At 41.3% G+C, this 18,094-nt stretch overlaps 3 protein-coding genes across 3 annotated transcripts; 1 reads left to right on the forward strand and 2 right to left on the reverse strand.

Annotated features, from left to right (window-relative positions):
- Positions 1-285: 285 nt before the first annotated feature.
- Positions 286-8,851, reverse strand: LOC121605386 (methyltransferase-like protein 27). Its single transcript, XM_041935277.1, has 6 exons — positions 8,761-8,851; positions 2,771-2,910; positions 1,795-1,923; positions 1,253-1,388; positions 938-1,030; positions 286-515 (listed from the first exon to the last, which is right to left on the reverse strand). The coding sequence occupies exons 1-6, from the start codon at positions 8,849-8,851 to the stop codon at positions 286-288; spliced, it is 819 nt and encodes a 272-aa protein (XP_041791211.1).
- Positions 8,852-11,038: 2,187 nt separating this feature from the next.
- LOC121605387 (methyltransferase-like protein 27) lies at positions 11,039-13,640 on the forward strand. The gene is made up of 5 exons (XM_041935279.1): positions 11,039-11,155; positions 12,002-12,130; positions 12,538-12,673; positions 12,896-12,988; positions 13,411-13,640. The coding sequence occupies exons 1-5, from the start codon at positions 11,039-11,041 to the stop codon at positions 13,638-13,640; spliced, it is 705 nt and encodes a 234-aa protein (XP_041791213.1).
- Positions 13,641-15,774: 2,134 nt separating this feature from the next.
- Positions 15,775-17,897, reverse strand: LOC121605388. The gene is made up of 4 exons (XM_041935280.1): positions 17,679-17,897; positions 17,418-17,573; positions 16,891-16,983; positions 15,775-16,089 (listed from the first exon to the last, which is right to left on the reverse strand). The coding sequence occupies exons 1-4, from the start codon at positions 17,841-17,843 to the stop codon at positions 15,775-15,777; spliced, it is 729 nt and encodes a 242-aa protein (XP_041791214.1). The 5' UTR covers positions 17,844-17,897.
- Between the last annotated feature and the right edge of the window lie 197 nt (positions 17,898-18,094).

Genomic DNA, 18,094 nt, shown 5'->3' on the forward strand with positions numbered 1-18,094 from the left:
GAAGCTGTAGTTGAAGAGTCAACATGACAGGTGTTACAATGTAACAGTGGCACTGGCATGTAACATCGTTTGAAGTCAAAAACAAGATTTCTTCTTTCATTTCAATCGATGTTTATTTCACAGATCACATTCACAGTATGGCAAATACATCAAACATAGTTGATTAAGATGTGCACAATGATTCATTGTTTCAGTTGTTTTACCACTTCTGAAAAACTGAATTATGGGACTGGAAATAAAAATCTGATTTGGGCCATTGATTCTGATGATTCCCACACTGCAGCATCACACGAGAGGTTTCCTGAACAGGTAAGCAGTTCCACTGGTAAATCCCACATCCTGCTTATCTTTCTGGCCAATCAGAGTCCCATCCCTAATGTATTGGTCAGACTTCTTGACATCTACGCAACACCACAGTCCCTCGTCCTCCAGGAGCTTGAACTCTTTCTCCACAAGAGCAGTGAAGCCTTCAGGATCAGTTCTGTGTTGAGCCTTTGTGACACAAATCAAGCCACCTGGAAGAAAAGACAAAAAGCCATTGAAGTCTTTGTTTTGGTGGGCGGCAGTGCAGCAGCAGCATTACACACAGTGAAATAAGTGAAAATTTGTGAACTGTAAAGAACAAACTATACATAATAAAATATCAAAATAGCAAGCAGTAAAAATTATATACATAATAATAAAATATAAAAAATAGCAAACAGTAGTAATAAAAAGTATTGTACATAAAGAGTATATACAGCAATACCATATAACCATATAACACCTGCCGTGATTTGATGTGGCAATCGAGTCAAGTCGTCTTCAAATCCATTTTAAAATCATTTGAAAACAAGAACAAACATTTTTCAAATGTTTTTCAAAATATCAACTGCAGGAAAAAAAAAGAGTGCACAAGAACGGCAGCACGAAGCCTGATGGAGCTGCAGCTGGTTACCTGGTTTAGTGACGTGGCACAACTCCCTCAAAACGCTGAATGGTACAAGATCGGGTTGCAGAGCACCGACCATGGCCACCACATCAACCGTATCTGAAGCAGGAGAGGATGAGGAGGGAGGGAACGAATGATGCAGAGAGGAGAGGAGGGAGTATTGAAGAAGGAAGGCAACAGCACATGTATGGTGGAGGAGGATTGGAGTGGAAATAAATCAAAAAGACCAGATGAGATTCCAGACAAGGCCATGATCAGATGTTATTCACATTTTAACATGAATGTAACTAATATGACTGCATGAATGTGTATATATTGTACCAGCTTGTGCAGGCAGCGGTTCAGTTCCCAGATTGACCAGTTTGAGATCCTCATAGAGCCCAGTTTTAGCCGCTTCCTCCAGCATTCCTTTACTGCAGTCAATCCCCACAAAGCGTTTGAAGCTGAGTTCACTCATCTATGCACAGCAGAGGAGCACACAAACAAGCCTGATGGACTGAATGGTCATTTGCTACCACTCAGACATTTTTTGTCTTGTAAAAAAACAATCAGCTTCTTTGTCAGAAAAAACAACTGCAGCATCTGTTTACAATGCAAACAACTTGTTCTGATAAAGAAATCAGATCTGATTTCCTGCTGCACACAGAGCAAGTAGTTTTCCAACCAGCAACAGGGCAAAGTAAAGCTGGTTTCAACAAGAGTGGCAGCCTGTTACAGCAGCTCCGACTGTTCTTACAGCAGTTACCTTGTTGAGGAGTTTGAGGTTGCTAGGTGAAGGGGAAGGTTGATCTAACCTGACATTCAGAATTTTTGCTCTGACGTTACATTGTCTTTGTATTGATGATTAGCAGTTGTGGACTCACCAGTTTAGCTATCTGTCCAGGCCCGCAGGCGACATCCAAAACCAGGGCTGCTTCTCGATTCCCACTGAAGTTGGAAGAAATTAATTCTGCAACCAGATCTGGTCCTTGGTAGTCCAAGATGTTGACATCCTGTTGAAGACACGATGTTAAGAAACAAATGAAGACACGTAGATCAAACATCTAAACCCTTGAATCAAACCAACCCATCATACGCTTTAGTCAGCAGTTATGTGACACATTTGCTTCATTTAGAATTTGTCATAAGACTGTGAATGGGAATTAGAGATAAGATAAGATTAGATAAGGTAAGGTAAAATCTAACTTTATTAATCCCCTGCTGGGGAAATTAGGATGTTACAGGCAGCAAGCAATAGTAGCACGAATAATAAGCTAATAAAAAATACAAAATAAAAATTGACTATGTATTTATGTACACTTTATAGAAAAAGACTGTAAAAATATATTGCCAATGGAAATTTTTGAAAAGATTGCACAGGTGGGTACAGCAAGGGGCCATGATATAAGCAGGACTTGCTCAACTGGTCCAGTATTATGCACACAGTATAGATGCAATGTCTTCCCTGAGCAACTACAAAATGTAGACAACCCTACCTTTTCTTCCCTACACTCAAGACTCAAGACAACTTTATTGTCAACCCATCCATATACATGTACACAGTAGGGATAAAATGTTGTTTCTGTGGGGCCAATGGTGCCACATTTAACATTTACGCAGCACAAAAAGACAAAAAGGGCAACATAACAAGTGCAGAAGAAAAGAAAGAAACAAGGCAAAACAGTGAACAGAGTCAGTGCAAGAATGCACAATGTAGAGACAGTAAAAGTAGAGGTTGAAACAGTTTCTATGAGGATGAATGAGAGCAAGCCTCACTCCTTTAATTGCACAGTCCCTAACTCAGTTAAGTGTTAACAAAAAAACAAGCACACTTTCAAGTAATATCACAATGTAGCTGACCTGTTCATAGTCTGCTGCCCATTCATCAAAGAACGTGGTCACATTCTCTGGATCACAATCCCTGCGAGACTTCAGTACCTCCCCCACGTGTTGAATAGTTCTTGTCGAGTCTGACATGTTGAGACAGTTCAACTTCAAACCTGGCAAACACAAAGACACAGTGTACCGCAGACCTCTGGATTTATGATGGCACTGCACCCAAAATTTGTGAATATCAAGCTGTCATCCCCTGAAGACTCGAGAGGCGGCTGAAAAAGGTTTGGAAGGTTTCAGTGGACATTTTGACACTTTTTTCTGACCTGAAAAGATGTCACTGTGTAATCTGACGTGACTGACTGGATTCAAATTAAAGGCTTATTACATGTACAATTCAACCCTCCTAAAAAAAGTAGACATAAACAGCATTTGCATACATATATGTACAGAGACACAATATTACAATTACAACCACTGACCTGTGACTGAATGCACTGAGTATGAAAACAGTTGTGACTTGTCAAATCAGTAAATGTCGAAGTGAAGGATTCAGGCCGGGAGCGCTGCTCATAGAGGTGCTGGTGAAACTGGATACCTTGTAGCCCCTCCTCCAAAACCACCTATAGGTAGTTGCTATTGTTGAGGTAATGATGAGATGGTGAGAGTGAAATGATGGGAGGAAATAATGCAGATGTTAGTCAGATATGCGAATACTTGATGGCAGCCAGCTAATCAAGTTAGTCCTTCTCGCCAGGAATGTTCTCCAGCTCTGGGGGGGGGGGGGGTTCACAGACTTGTCAAATCAGTAAATGTCGAAGTGAAGAATTCAGGCCGGGAGCGCTGCTCATAGAGGTGCTGGTGAAACTGGATACCTTGTAGCCCCTCCTCCAAAATCCAAAGCCAAGAAGTGCAAGCCTTCACCGAGCACATTAACTCAGTGGACAAGAACATCAAATTCACTCGAGAGGATGTCAAGGACATGAGTTTGCCTTTTTTGGACTGTGATGTCCACATTGGAGAGAACAGGCGCTGTCAATGGTGAAATTGACCTGCCTTACTCTCTCATTCAGGAGTTATTTTTGAGCCTTTTCCAGGATTTTGTCAGTCCTGTAGCCTTTCATGGTGGATCGTAGGCGTAGGCTAACTGGTGTGAGGCTGTTTTGTCTGCATCTCAGGTTAAACCTGAGATGGTTTCTGTAATCCGCCATTTTCCGAGCCAACCTTTCATATTCCCGCACCATTTTCAGGGTAGCCAACCCAAAATGTTCAGAAACATGCCTGTGAATATTCTCATTCATCCAGGTCATTGTAAGCTTTAGGGCATTCAATCGTTCGCAACTGGACCTCGTCAGTTTGTCTTAGAAGACGTTTCGCCTCTCATCCGAGCAGGCTTCATCAGTTCGTACGCAACCAGACGTAGCGCTGCTCATAGAGGTGCTGGTGAAACTGGATACCTTGTAGCCCCTCCTCCAAAATCCAAAGCCAAGAAGTGCAAGCCTTCACCGAGCACATTAACTCAGTGGACAAGAACATCAAATTCACTCGAGAGGATGTCAAGGACATGAGTTTGCCTTTTTTGGACTGTGATGTCCACATTGGAGAGAACAGGTGCCTCCATATTGGGGTTAACAGCAAACCTACTCACACAGACCAATACCTCCTTTTTGACTCACATCACCCACTGGAACACAAACTAGGTGTTATCAGAACTCTACAACACAGAGCTGATAATGTTCCAACCAGCCAACAGGCAAGGGACAAGGAACACAAACACCTGAGAGGGGCCCTCAAAACCTGTGGTTATCCCAGCTGGTCTTTTGTGAAAAGTTCAGCTGCTTCCAGAAAGAACAGGGTGACAGAGGAAGAAAAGAGGGACAGACGACATAACATCGTCATTCCATATGTGTCTGGTGTATCAGAGAAGCTCAGGCGAATTTTCAACAAACACAACATCCCGGTACATTTCAAACCCGGGAACACTCTCAGACAAAGGCTGGTGCACCCTAAAGACCGGACGCCTCACACTCAGAAGAACAACCTGGTGTATGCAGTCCAGTGCAGTGAGGAATGCACAGACTTGTATATTGGGGAAACCAAACAGCCACTGAGCAGACGCATGGCACAACACAGAAGGGCTAACTCTTCAGGGCTGGACTCAGCTGTTTACCTGCATCTCAAGGAGAAAGCACACTCCTTTGAGGATAAAAATGTGCATATTCTGGACAGAGAAGACAGATGGTTTGAAAGAGCGGTAAGAGAAGCTATCTATGTCAAGGTTGAAAAACCATCTCTGAACAGAGGGGGAGGTCTTAGACACCACCTATCTCCCACATACAATGCTGTCCTTTCATCTCTCCCTAAGAGATTCAAAGATTTAGCCTCTGAAAACAAACAACAAAGCCATTCACACATGGCTCAAGGAGCCTCCCAATGACAACAATGGGACACTAACGAGGCAAACGACTGTCGTTGACACCAAAGGGTTGCACCCCACCCCGCCTTAATGGGGGGATCGTTTGCCTCACAATAGAGTGATACCATTCTTGTTTTTGTGGGTTGGTCTCACTCAGGGGATAAATACTTGAACCTAACATCATTGCATTGGACTAGAGCTGTCCTATCTAGTCTGGTTGCGTACGAACTGATGAAGCCTGCTCGGATGAGAGGCGAAACGTCTTCTAAGACAAACGGACGAGGTCCAGTTGCGAACGATTGAATGCCCTAAAGCCTAGATTCAACAGCCTTTTCTAACATTTCCTTCAAGAAGCAACAAACCCTACCATTTCCTTCAAAAAGCAAACAAAGCAGGAAAACAAACCCTAACATTTCCTTCAAGAAGCAAACAAAGCAGGAAAACAACCAAAAAGATCAAAAAACAAGCCAACTCTGTATCTTACAACACAAACTCACCTGAATAGGCCGCATGGTCCCAAAGAGAGACTCTAGCTGGCCACACCCCCACCTTATCTAAACTTCCTCTTCCTGATTCTCTTCCTATTGGCAGAGTGAGAAGATGGGGCGGGGAAAGCAGAGCAGAGGAGAGGTGTCTTGTTCAGACTTTAACCTCTTCTCTCACCTAAGCTTCTCAGCACCTGATTATGCCGCCATGTATACCGGCCTTGTGATAAGCTAATTCTACAACCTGACAAAATGTGCTTTAAATTTGCTGTTCCTGAGCAGAGTGGGCACAATTGATCGCCCTGTACCCAGAGACTAAGGTTCTGCGGGGTTGGCAACACATCGTATGTCGCCCCTGTCAGAAATTTAATACGGCCTTCCTCCATATTCCACAGGTCCCTCCAACTAAGTTTCCTCTTCTCAACACCTTCCCAATTCAACCATTGTCCCTGTTTGGCTTGACCAACTGCTTTTGCCCCCCTTAACAACTCCTCCTGCCTACGCACCTGTTCCACTACAAGCTTTATTTTCTCCTTTAGACCAGCTTTATTCCACACTGGTTTGCCTGGGCCAAGCCCCAAGCCTCCCCGGCCAAATTGAACATTTCCTACTATTTCTGCATGCCTAAGAGCTGCCTCTGCCTCCTGCACTGCTGCCCTTGGGTTCCATTTCCTCCCACCAGAAGGATTCGGAACCACATTGCTAACTAACATGTCCTTACTCCCAGATAATAAAAGTTCTGTCCTAACTTTAGTGCATTTAAACTCCTCTGTTAGACTGGATACTGGCAGCTGAAGCATTCCTTTTTCATACAAAGCTACATTGCTTAAGCACCTGGGAGCACCCAACCATTTTCTAATATAAGAGCTAACTAGCCTTTCCATTCTCTCTGCTACAGATAATGGGACTTCATATACTGACATTGGCCACATTAACCTAGGATACAAGCCAAACTGCAAGCACCACAACCTCAGTTTTCCTGGGAGCCCTGATTTATCTATTCTCTCCAGCCCTTCTGCAACATCCTTTCTAAATTGCACAACCTGTTCAACATCATTCAGGTCCACATTATACCACCGTCCTAGACTCTTGACTGATTTCTCCCTAATTGTTGGGATTTCCTCACCATCTATAGCAAACTTCCTGTCACTTACTTTCCCTCTGTATATTGAAATACTCCTTGACTTACTAGGCTTAATCTTCATACTAGCCCACTTGAGATTCTCATTGACTTTATCTAACAACCTCCTTGTACATGGCACCGTTGAAGTTAGCAGTGTCATATCATCCATATAAGCCCTAATTGGTGGAAGACGCATTCCATTCTGCCGTCTCTCCCCACCTACGGCCCACTTGGAAGCCCTAATAATTACCTCCATAGCCATTGTGAAAGCTAGCGGGGAAACTGTACATCCTGCCATAATACCAACCTCCAATCTTTGCCAGCCTGTTGTGAGCTCTGTGATACTTGCACACAGTCTGATGTCTTGGAAATATGCTTTCACCAAGTTAACAACTATCTCCGGCACTTGAAAGTAGTCAAAGGAACTCCAAATAAGGCTATGAATCACTGACCCAAACGCATTAGCCAAATCTAAAAATACAACATTCAAGTCTCTTTTCTCCCTCTTAGCTGTCTGAATCTGATGCCAAATCATGCTAGTATGCTCTAAGCATCCCGCAAATCCTGGTATCCCTGCTTTTTGCACTGTCGTATCTATCATACCATTCCTTTCTAAGTAATTAGCCAGCCTCTGTGCTACAATACCAAAGAAAATCTTTCCCTCGACATTTAGGAGAGAAATCATCCGAAACTGGCTAAGGTCTGATGACTCCTTCTCCTTAGGGATGAAGACACCTCCTGCCCTGCGCCATGCTCTTGGAATACTTTGTTTCTCCTAAACTATTCTCAGGTATCTCCATAGTGTCCTTAAGATGCCAGGTGCACTCTTATAGACACGGTAGGGGACTCCATTAGGCCCTGGGGCCGAAGAAGCCTTTGCACGCCTAACCACCTCCACAACTTCTCTCCACCTAGGTGGGCTCACATCCATCTCCTGCTCCACTTCCCCTAATGGTGGCATGTCAGGTGGAAGACCTATGTTCCTATTCTCCTTTGAATCTGAATACGTCGACTTAAAATACTGTTCAATCTCTGATTTCGTTGCCTTAAGTTGCCCTCCTTTTTCTTGATTAAACAAGCCTTTCACAAAATTAAAGGGTTTCCTAAAAAATGCTGACCTTGCACGTTCCTTCTTCTTTCTCTTCTCCCTAAGGTGTTCTGCCCTTCTGTGTACTGCTAACCTGCTTCTCAGTTCCTCCTGCAACACATTAATTCCCTCCCTTTCTTCTTCTGACGCCTTCCTCCACTGCTTTCTTAAATGCCTCCTTTCCTTTACTAACTTCTCTATTTCTCTTTGCCGCCTAGACTTGCCGACCTGCATATCCGTTATCCGGTTCGTTACCATGCAATCCACCTGTGAGTCATCTTCCACCCCTGCTCTCACTGACTCTTGGAGTATTTTCCTTATATTGGTTGTAGCTAAGTCTGGTTGTAGCAAGTCTAAGTCTTGCCACTGCTGCCATGGGTTGCTAGCCCAAACCAGCACCTGTGGGGTCTTTTCCCTCCTGTCAGCTGTCTTTCCAAGCAGTCACATGGTCTTTCCCTTGTTGTCAGCTGCTCTATTCACAACAGTCACTAGCCAAGCTAGTTGTGAGTTAATTTAAACACAAGATACAAAGTCCAAAACTTAAGTGGACATACTCAAGTATCCTCAGTAAAATGTACTAAGTAGTATCAAAAGTAAAACTTATGGTTGTACAATAAAATGTCCCCTGTAACGAATATAATATTATGACATCATTAGATTGTTAATCAATGTAATCAATGTACATTAAACAATGTATAAGTACCATTTAACACTTGCAGCTGGTTAAGACAGAGCCACAGCAGATTACCAACTTTAGATAGAGCTAGTTAGTTTTGTCCAGTAGTCCATCCTGGGAGTCGGGCCCCTCCCAAGGTCACAAGATAAATCTGGCGGGTCGTGAGGTGGTTAATGTGAGAAGACAATAAAGAGTTTCTGGTGGTCTTCCATGGCAGTAAGTCATCTCACCATGCTCCAGCTGGCTTCCTTCGTCCCTTACCCATTCCTCCCCGTCCCTGGTCACATGTAGCTGTGGACTTTGTAACCGGACTACCCCCATCTGAAGGTAACACTGCAGTTCTAACCATCATTGATAGATTCTCCAAGTTGGTCCATTTTATTCCTCTGCCAAAATTACCTTCAGCCTTGGAAACTGCCAATCTGCTCATAACCCACATTTCCGGTTACACAGTATTGTCTCTGACCGAGGTCCCCAGTGCGCCTCCTGGGTGTGCAAGGCATTTTGTCTGGTACTGGGGGCCTCGGCCAGTCTCCCCTCTGGTTATCATCCACAGACCAACGGCCAGGCGGAGCGGGCTAACCAGACCCTGGAGGCGTCCCTCCAGCCGGCCTCCTGGTCCACCCACCTGCCTTGGGTTGAATATGCCCACAACTCCCAGGCTGTGGGTCCAGAAAACAAACTCATTCACAGCAATTAAAACGGTATTTGGTTAGAAAGGTAGGAAGATGGACTTTCCTTTAACACCATGAAAGTGAAAACATTACAGATCATTTGTATTAAAGTGTAGTCGTTAAAGTGAATCATTCACAGATTGTTAGATTGCTGCTTGCTACTACATTAATGTTCAAAATAGAAACCTTAAGTGCAGTACTTGAGTAAATGTGCTTGGTTAGTTTAAATAGACAAATGATGGACCCGAGAACCCTGTCACCCTCCTCATTTCGGGAGGGTATGAAAGCCAGGACAAGTAAGGAGGACAATGTTTCTCACAAATCACAGATACTTGTTATCACTGAGTTTCAACATCTTCATCTATGAATTATTCCAGACAAACTGACTCTTTGGATTCATTTCAGTTTGTCTGGTGGTTGCAGCTCCAAAGCAGCAACAAGGCGCTCCTTCACAAATTCTCCTTCTGAGTGAGGTTTCAGCTTCTTTGCTTTCAGCTCGCTGAACACAAAATCTGCCTGCAGAACATTGATAAGTCAGCATGTGGTCTGTTGCAGCTCCTTCAGTTTAGCATGTTTATAGCTGCAATGTCTCTTTTTTTTATCACTATGTGCTCGTCCCCACAAACTAATTTAAACACACTGGCTTGCCTTTTACAAAATGGTTCCAAATGTGCTCCACTTCAACCAACTACAACTTTAAATACGGCTTTAATTTTAATGTATGAGTAATAATAATGTAATGATATATGATAATTGGTAATTTATCTTAACAGTAAGCTGAACTATCAGTCTGATGGTCACAATAAGTATAGTAAGAGAAAGGAAAAATAAACAAGTACTGCTAGTGAAGAATCTTAATTCACAATTAAAAAAATGTAAAATCAATGTCAATGAAAAGAAAGAGCTTATGAGTGTTTGAAATGATAGAGTGTGCGAAACACTACGGGGTGCAAATGTTCACAGAATAAAGAATTTAAGATAGTACAATACAAACATTAATGTAATGCGTAATGTCCATGATCTCACATTTCCTGATTTACCTGAAATCAAACACTTGTCCATTCATTTCTCATCGACTGCAACTACCCCGAATCAGTTTCCAAGGTGGAAGCTGTTAGGAGACCAGAACGTGCTGGAGAGATTATACAGTATATCTCATCTGGCTCAGGAATGCCTGTGAACCCCCCCCCCCCCCCCCCCCCCAGAGCTGGAGAACATTCCTGGCGAGAAGGACTAACTTGATTAGCTGGCTGCCATCAAGTATTCGCATATCTGACTAACATCTGCATTATTTCCTCCCATCATTTCACTCTCACCATCTCATCATTACCTCAACAATAGCAACTACCTATAGGTGGTTTTGGAGGAGGGGCTACAAGGTATCCAGTTTCACCAGCACCTCTATGAGCAGCGCTCCCGGCCTGAATCCTTCACTTCGACATTTACTGATTTGACAAGTCACAACTGTTTTCATACTCAGTGCATTCAGTCACAGGTCAGTGGTTGTAATTGTAATATTGTGTCTCTGTACATATATGTATGCAAATGCTGTTTATGTCTACTTTTTTTTAGGAGGGTTGAATTGTACATGTAATAAGCCTTTAATTTGAATCCAGTCAGTCACGTCAGATTACACAGTGACATCTTTTCAGGTCAGAAAAAAGTGTCAAAATGTCCACTGAAACCTTCCAAACCTTTTTCAGCCGCCTCTCGAGTCTTCAGGGGATGACAGCTTGATATTCACAAATTTTGGGTGCAGTGCCATCATAAATCCAGAGGTCTGCGGTACACTGTGTCTTTGTGTTTGCCAGGTTTGAAGTTGAACTGTCTCAATATGTCAGACTCGACAAGAACTGTTCAACACGTGGGGAAGGTACTGAAGTCTCGCAGGGATTGTGATCCAGAGAACTTGGTTACATTCTATGATGAATGGGCAGCAGACTATGAACAGGTCAGTTACATTTTGATATTACTTGAAAGTGTGTTTGGTTTTTTGTTAACACTTAACTTAGTTAGGGACTGTGCAATTAAAAGAGTGAGGCTTGCTCTCATTCATCCTCATAGAAACTGTTTCAACCTCTACTTTTACTGTCTCTACATTGTGCATTCTTGCACTGACTCTGTTCACTGTTTTGCCTTGTTTCTTTCTTTTCTTCTGCACTTGTTATGTTGCCCTTTTTGTCTTTTTGTGCTGCGTAAATGTTAAATGTGGCACCATTGGCCCCACAGAAACAACATTTTATCCCTACTGTGTACATGTATATGGATGGGTTGACAATAAAGTTGTCTTGAGTCTTGAGTGTAGGGAAGAAAAGGGAGGGTTGTCTACATTTTGTAGTTGCTCAGGGAAGACATTGCATCTATACTGTGTGCATAATACTGGACCAGTGAGCAAGTCCCGCTCATATCATGGCCCCTTGCTGTACCCACCTGTGCAATCTTTTCAAAAATTTCCATTGGCAATATATTTTTACAGTCTTTTTCTATAAAGTGTACATAAATACATAGTCAATTTTTATTTTGTATTTTTTATTATCTTATTATTCGTGCCACTATTGCTTGCTGCCTGTAACATCCTAATTTCCCCAGCAGGGGATTAATAAAGTTAGATTTTACCTTACCTTATCTAATCTTATCTTATCTCTAATTCCCATTCACAGTCTTATGACAAATTCTAAATGAAGCAAATGTGTCACATAACTGCTGACTAAAGCGTATGATGGGTTGGTTTGATTCAAGGGTTTAGATGTTTGATCTACGTGTCTTCATTTGTTTCTTAACATCGTGTCTTCAACAGGATCTCAATTTCTTGGACTACCAAGGACCAGATCTGGTTGCAGAATTAATTTCTTCCAACTTCAGTGGGAATCGAGAAGCAGCCCTGGTTTTGGATGTCGCCTGCGGGCCTGGACAGATAGCTAAACTGGTGAGTCCACAACTGCTAATCATCAATACAAAGACAATGTAACGTCAGAGCAAAAATTCTGAATGTCAGGTTAGATCAACCTTCCCCTTCACCTAGCAACCTCAAACTCCTCAACAAGGTAACTGCTGTAAGAACAGTCGGAGCTGCTGTAACAGGCTGCCACTCTTGTTGAAACCAGTTTTACTTTGCCCTGTTGCTGGTTGGAAAACTACTTGCTCTGTGTGCAGCAGGAAATCAGATCTGATTTCTTTATCAGAACAAGTTGTTTGCATTGTAAACAGATGCTGCAGTTGTTTTTTCTGACAAAGAAGCTGATTGTTTTTTTACAAGACAAAAAATGTCTGAGTGGTTGCAAAATGACCATTCAGTCCATCAGGCTTGTTTGTGTGCTCCTCTGCTGTGCATAGATGAGTGAACTCAGCTTCAAACGCTTTGTGGGGATCGACTGCAGTAAAGGAATGCTGGAGGAAGCGGCTAAAACTGGGCTCTATGAGGATCTCAAACTGGTCAATCTGGGAACTGAACCGCTGCCTGCACAAGCTGGTACGATATATACACATTCATGCAGTCATATTAGTTACATTCAGGTTAAAATGTGAATAACATCTGATCATGGCCTTGTCTGGAATCTCATCTGGTCTTTTTGATTTATTTCCACTCCAATCCTCCTCCACCATACATGTGCCGTTGCCTTCCTTCTTCCCTACTTCCTCCTTTCCTCTCTGCATCATTCGTTCCCTCCCTCCTCATCCTCTCCTGCTTCAGATACGGTTGATGTGGTGGCCATGGTCGGTGCTCTGCAACCCGATCTTGTACCATTCAGCGTTTTGAGGGAGTTTTGCCACGTCACTAAACCAGGTAACCAGCTGCAGCTCCATCAGGCTTCGTGCTGCCGTTCTTGTGCACTCTTTTTTTTTCCTGCAGTTGATATTTTGAAAAACATTTGAAAAATGTTTGTTCCTGTTTTCAAATGATTTTAAAATGGATTTGAAGATGACTTGACTTGATTGCCACATCAAATCACGGCAGGTGTTATATGGTTATATGGTATTGCTGTATATACTCTTTATGTACAATACTTTTTATTACTACTGTTTGCTATTTTTTATATTTTATTATTATGTATATAATTTTTACTGCTTGCTATTTTGATATTTTATTATGTATAGTTTGTTCTTTACAGTTCACAAATTTTCACTTATTTCACTGTGTGTAATGCTGCTGCTGCACTGCCGCCCACCAAAACAAAGACTTCAATGGCTTTTTGCCTTTTCTTCCAGGTGGCTTGATTTGTGTCACAAAGGCTCAACACAGAACTGATCCTGAAGGCTTCACTGCTCTTGTGGAGAAAGAGTTCAAGCTCCTGGAGGACGAAGGACTGTGGTGCTCCGTAGATGTCAAGAAGTCTGACCGATACATTAGAGATGCAAGTCTGGCTGGCCAGAAAGATAAGCAGGATGTGGGATTTACCAGTGGAACTGCTTACCTGTTCAGGAAACCTCTCGTGTGATGCTGCAGTGTGGGAATCAGAATCAATGGCCCAAATCAGATTTTTATTTCCAGTCCCACAATTCATGTTTGATGTATTTGCCATACTGTAAATGTGATCTGTGAAATAAACATCGGTTGAAATGATGCAAAGAAGACATCTTGTTTTTGACTTCAAACAATGCTACATGCCAGTAACATGCCTCCAACAGAGCCACCGAAGCTATCACTGTTGTGTTCAAATATTCTCTTGGTGTACACTACATATGCATTTGTCCCTGTCAAGAAAATTGTGATAGATTACACATTATACGCATCACTGTTGCTGTTTCTCCATTTATTTATTTAGGTCTACCATTTTCCATTAGGTTAATTTAAACACAAGATACTTGTGCTCAAAAAGAGGATTCATTCTCAGTGAAGAACCTTGGAGCTCTAATCTGCCTCTATACATGCCAAAGAGCAGTGATTCCTAACACGTCTCTGGGGGTCATCAGGTGGAAACCTCCCTTCAACAGTGTTTCGCCTACTTAGTCCCACTACACCTCCAGGAGGTTAGGCAGTGAACTACGGCGTCCCAGAGTCACCCCCCCTAGTGCCAGTTCACACTGCTCCTACACAATCCAAACAGCACTGCCACGTTCAACTGACCCAGAGATGCTCCAGGTAGTGGCCAGTACCGATGCTACCATTTAACTATTGCTAATGCTACTGCTAACCGCTAAGAAGAACAGAAGAAGACAGTACAGTTCCGATGCTACCATTTAGCTAATGTTAATTGCTAACCGCTACCTGCTACACTGAAAAAAAAAGTCCTTTGAATTTACTTGATTTAAATGTGTACATCGGTCCCACATGATCAGAATGTGGCCAACTGACAATAATTTTTCTCTTTTTCTCAATTAATTATTGCTCGTCAAACCAAAATATTGCATTCACGTTAGCCTGTTTGAAAGAATCGTGTTGATTCAACACATTGTTTTTCAGTTACTGTAATACCAATTTATTGTGTAATGTTAAAGTAATTTTATCATGTCGATGATACCTGAATTTCAACTGTAACTCCTACTTGATTTCTTAATGCTAATATTATTCAAAGGTATTGCATAACTTTAAAACAATTCCATTATGTTCCTGCTACCTGAGTTAGGTCTGTAAATCTAACTTGATTTGTTCAAGTTAACTCTATCCAAACATATTGTAGACATTGGTTCCATGTACTAGTTAAATGTGTGCAAATACAAAAGCATAAATGTAAAAAAGCTGATATGCATTGACAAAAAAAAAGACAGTCAGTTCTGTACCAAAATTTGATGTATTGAGCCCTGCATCAACAGCAGTTGATTCAAACACAAATACACAACAATACAAGCCACACAACTGTTTGTAGTTCCACAGAACAGTGGATTTACAACAGAAAGAAATGCAAATTTTGCATGATGTGCAATGGATACACAAAACATATAACATGACCTTGCATTAACTGTTTTCACATTATATCGATAGAAGCAAATACAAACATATCTTCAGAGTGGATTAAGAAAAGCAAAGAGTTATAAACCCTGCGTAAACTGTTGTCACAGTATATTTAAAAGTGCAAAAACAAAATACTGTCAACTGTTATGACCAACACTACATTTTCAGGAGCAAATGCAAAACTGAATAACACTATCTCACTGAAGTAAACTAAACATGTCAGAAAGTGAAGAAGGCAAATTACAGCTAGTGCTTTGTTAATAAGTGTACTCCCAAGGTTATCCTTGCACTCACTATTTTCACAGTATGGACAACAGTATTTTCAAAGTGGATTTACAATTGAAAGAACAAATATCAACCCTGTTTTCCTTGAGGAATAAACACAGATATGTAAACCTTGTACAAGCCATTGTCAGAGGATTCAAAGTAACAAATTAAAAACAGCTGCTTTATTTGGTTAGTTGACTCAGAGCAGCAAACTAAAATGGTTACAAACCCTCTTTAAACTGTTTTCATAATGGTTTTATAATAGAAAATAGTGGCAACTTACAACAGTGGATTTACAAAAGAAAATGAAAAAGCAAGCAAAATAGAACAGCAATACCAAAGATGCTGTTGAGGACAATTCAAATGTCCTTTTTTTTGTTTGTTTATCGCTGGGAACGCAGTGTCTCTGACCCCTAACACTGAAAGAGCCTGTTTTTTAGAGTGAGTGCTTTGTTAGAAAGTTTATCTCCATCCAGTTCCATGAAAATCTTCTGGACTACCTCAAAGGTAAAGCGGAGGTCAGCAGGGTAGCTGAGGTTCAGCGCATACATGAGTCCGAACAGCATAGCAACAGCTAATGCTACATTGTCTAGATCTTGCAACACCTTGATGCCTTCAAGGACAATTCCAATATCCTTAGTTTCATCTCTTGAAGCATGTTCTTTAAGAACATAAATCCCAACAGTGGTGTCCTCAATGGCCTCGTTGATGGCGTTTTCATCCATGCCCTGTACAAAACAGACAAAAGTGGGCAAATAAAGGAAGGTAAATAAAAGCTATTTAACCAAGCCCCTATCAATAAAAGAATAAATAAATATGAAATTGGCTAGGCATAGTGACAGTATATAGACAAGGTAAGGTAAAAGTGAGAATGAAGGTAAATTTAAAGAAAAGAACAAGTAACTACAGTTGAACATTAAAACAAATTTCAGCTGATGTTTAAATCACATGAACCCTGTTGTGGCCACCATACCGCCAGTCAAATTTTCATTATCATATTGGCAACTGACTTTTGTTTTATTATCTTTCAATTGCTTTACTCATGTCAGAGAACTGTGTAGCTGTTTAACAAAATGAAAAGGATGAAACATGAAAGAATGACACATTAAAGAATAAAATAAAAGATAAGATCAGGTGAGTAGTTTAAAAAATGTTGGATTGTAATAGAACAGCAATGGCCAAGACAGAGACAAAAAGAATAGTGACAGAACAGCTATTGAAACTATGATTAATTTAAACTGATCAATCATCAGATTGTTTTCCTTTTAAATAATCAATGATTTAGTTTTAAAAAAATATTGAAAATAATGAAAAACACCCACCACCAAGTCTCAAATTTGCTATGTTAGTTTAACTAACAACCAAGAAACATTGTATTGATTTTACAATGGTACGAAACAGATTAGCAAAATTATAATCCGTACATTTTATATTAATCAATGAATTATTTCAGACCATGTGATCAAGTACGAGAACAAGGGAAGGATGGAAGATAAGGGGAAAAAGTAAGCACAGATTCGTGTACATACCACATATTCCCGCACAAGGTTTTCTGGATCTTCACCCATGTAGATACAGACTCCCTTGATGATACACTCTCGTCCAGTGTCTACATCATTACACTGAAAGGAGATTTTCTTGATTAGTGTCTTAATTCAGCCCATGTGCTTTAATTTAAAGTCAACTACTGGTGCAAACTGTCATATGGGTACATATTTCTGAGAATATAACACCAGGGTTCCTACAATGGTACAAGCTTTGATGTAAGCTCCAGATCATTATATAATGATAAATAAGTAACTAGAGGAAAAGTTAAAACAGTCAAAAAGATGCACAAATAGTGGAAGGAAAAAGATACAAATGAATGCACTCATGGTCTCCCTGGCTCTCTGTACAATCTGTATGCCCTTCTTGCCAATAAATTATGTGGCAACTAAAACATTGTTCAATTTTACATTACCTTTCCACAATTCAAAAAAAAAATATTTTCTAAAAAATGTCAAAATTGTTAACATTTGTGGGTTTTTCATGACTGTGGGACTCCTGTATAACTTACATCAGCAATTTGTGCAATGATTGTTTTGAGCCTTGCTCCGAGCTGTCCTCCTCTCTTTTGGAACAGCCTTGTCAGGTTGTCAGAGTAGAGGTCCAGCTGAGACAGGAACTTGGACTGAAGTGGGATAGTGGTGATTCTCTTGAATTCAGCATTGATCTGAAAACAGGTAAAAAGCACGAAGGAAACAGAAAAAAGTAAGACATATTAGCAGTTTGCCAGTGTGCCAGTTTGCAAGTGTACCTAAGAAATTCCAAGCCTTACCTCACTAACTTCAAACAGGGCAGGCCACCTTGCCATGAAATCCTCCACCATTGGAACATCACGAACGACTTCATGTCTTCTGTGTGCGAAAGTCTTTTCCATCTTGAGTTTCACAACCTCTCTGTTATTCCTCTTCTTTACATCTAAGAGTAGAGCTTTCTGCATGGCCTCCAGACTCTCCTCAGTTTCTGATGATGGGTATGTCGGGCAAAAGTTCACCTCTGCCCTCTTTGCCTTTTTGACACCAAAGGCTGCACTGCGCTGTCCTGCGGGTTTGTTTTTTAAAGAGTTCACTGTCACCTCTGGGCAGCCCAGTTTTCTCAGGTGTGTGCGGTAGTTAGATAGTTTTAGGGCATTCAATCGTTCGCAACTGTACCTCGTCAGTTTGTCTTAGAAGACGTTTCGCCTCTCATCCG

This window comes from Chelmon rostratus, chromosome 4, assembly GCF_017976325.1.
Source record: "Chelmon rostratus isolate fCheRos1 chromosome 4, fCheRos1.pri, whole genome shotgun sequence".
In the NCBI taxonomy this organism is placed as follows: domain Eukaryota; kingdom Metazoa; phylum Chordata; class Actinopteri; order Chaetodontiformes; family Chaetodontidae; genus Chelmon; species Chelmon rostratus.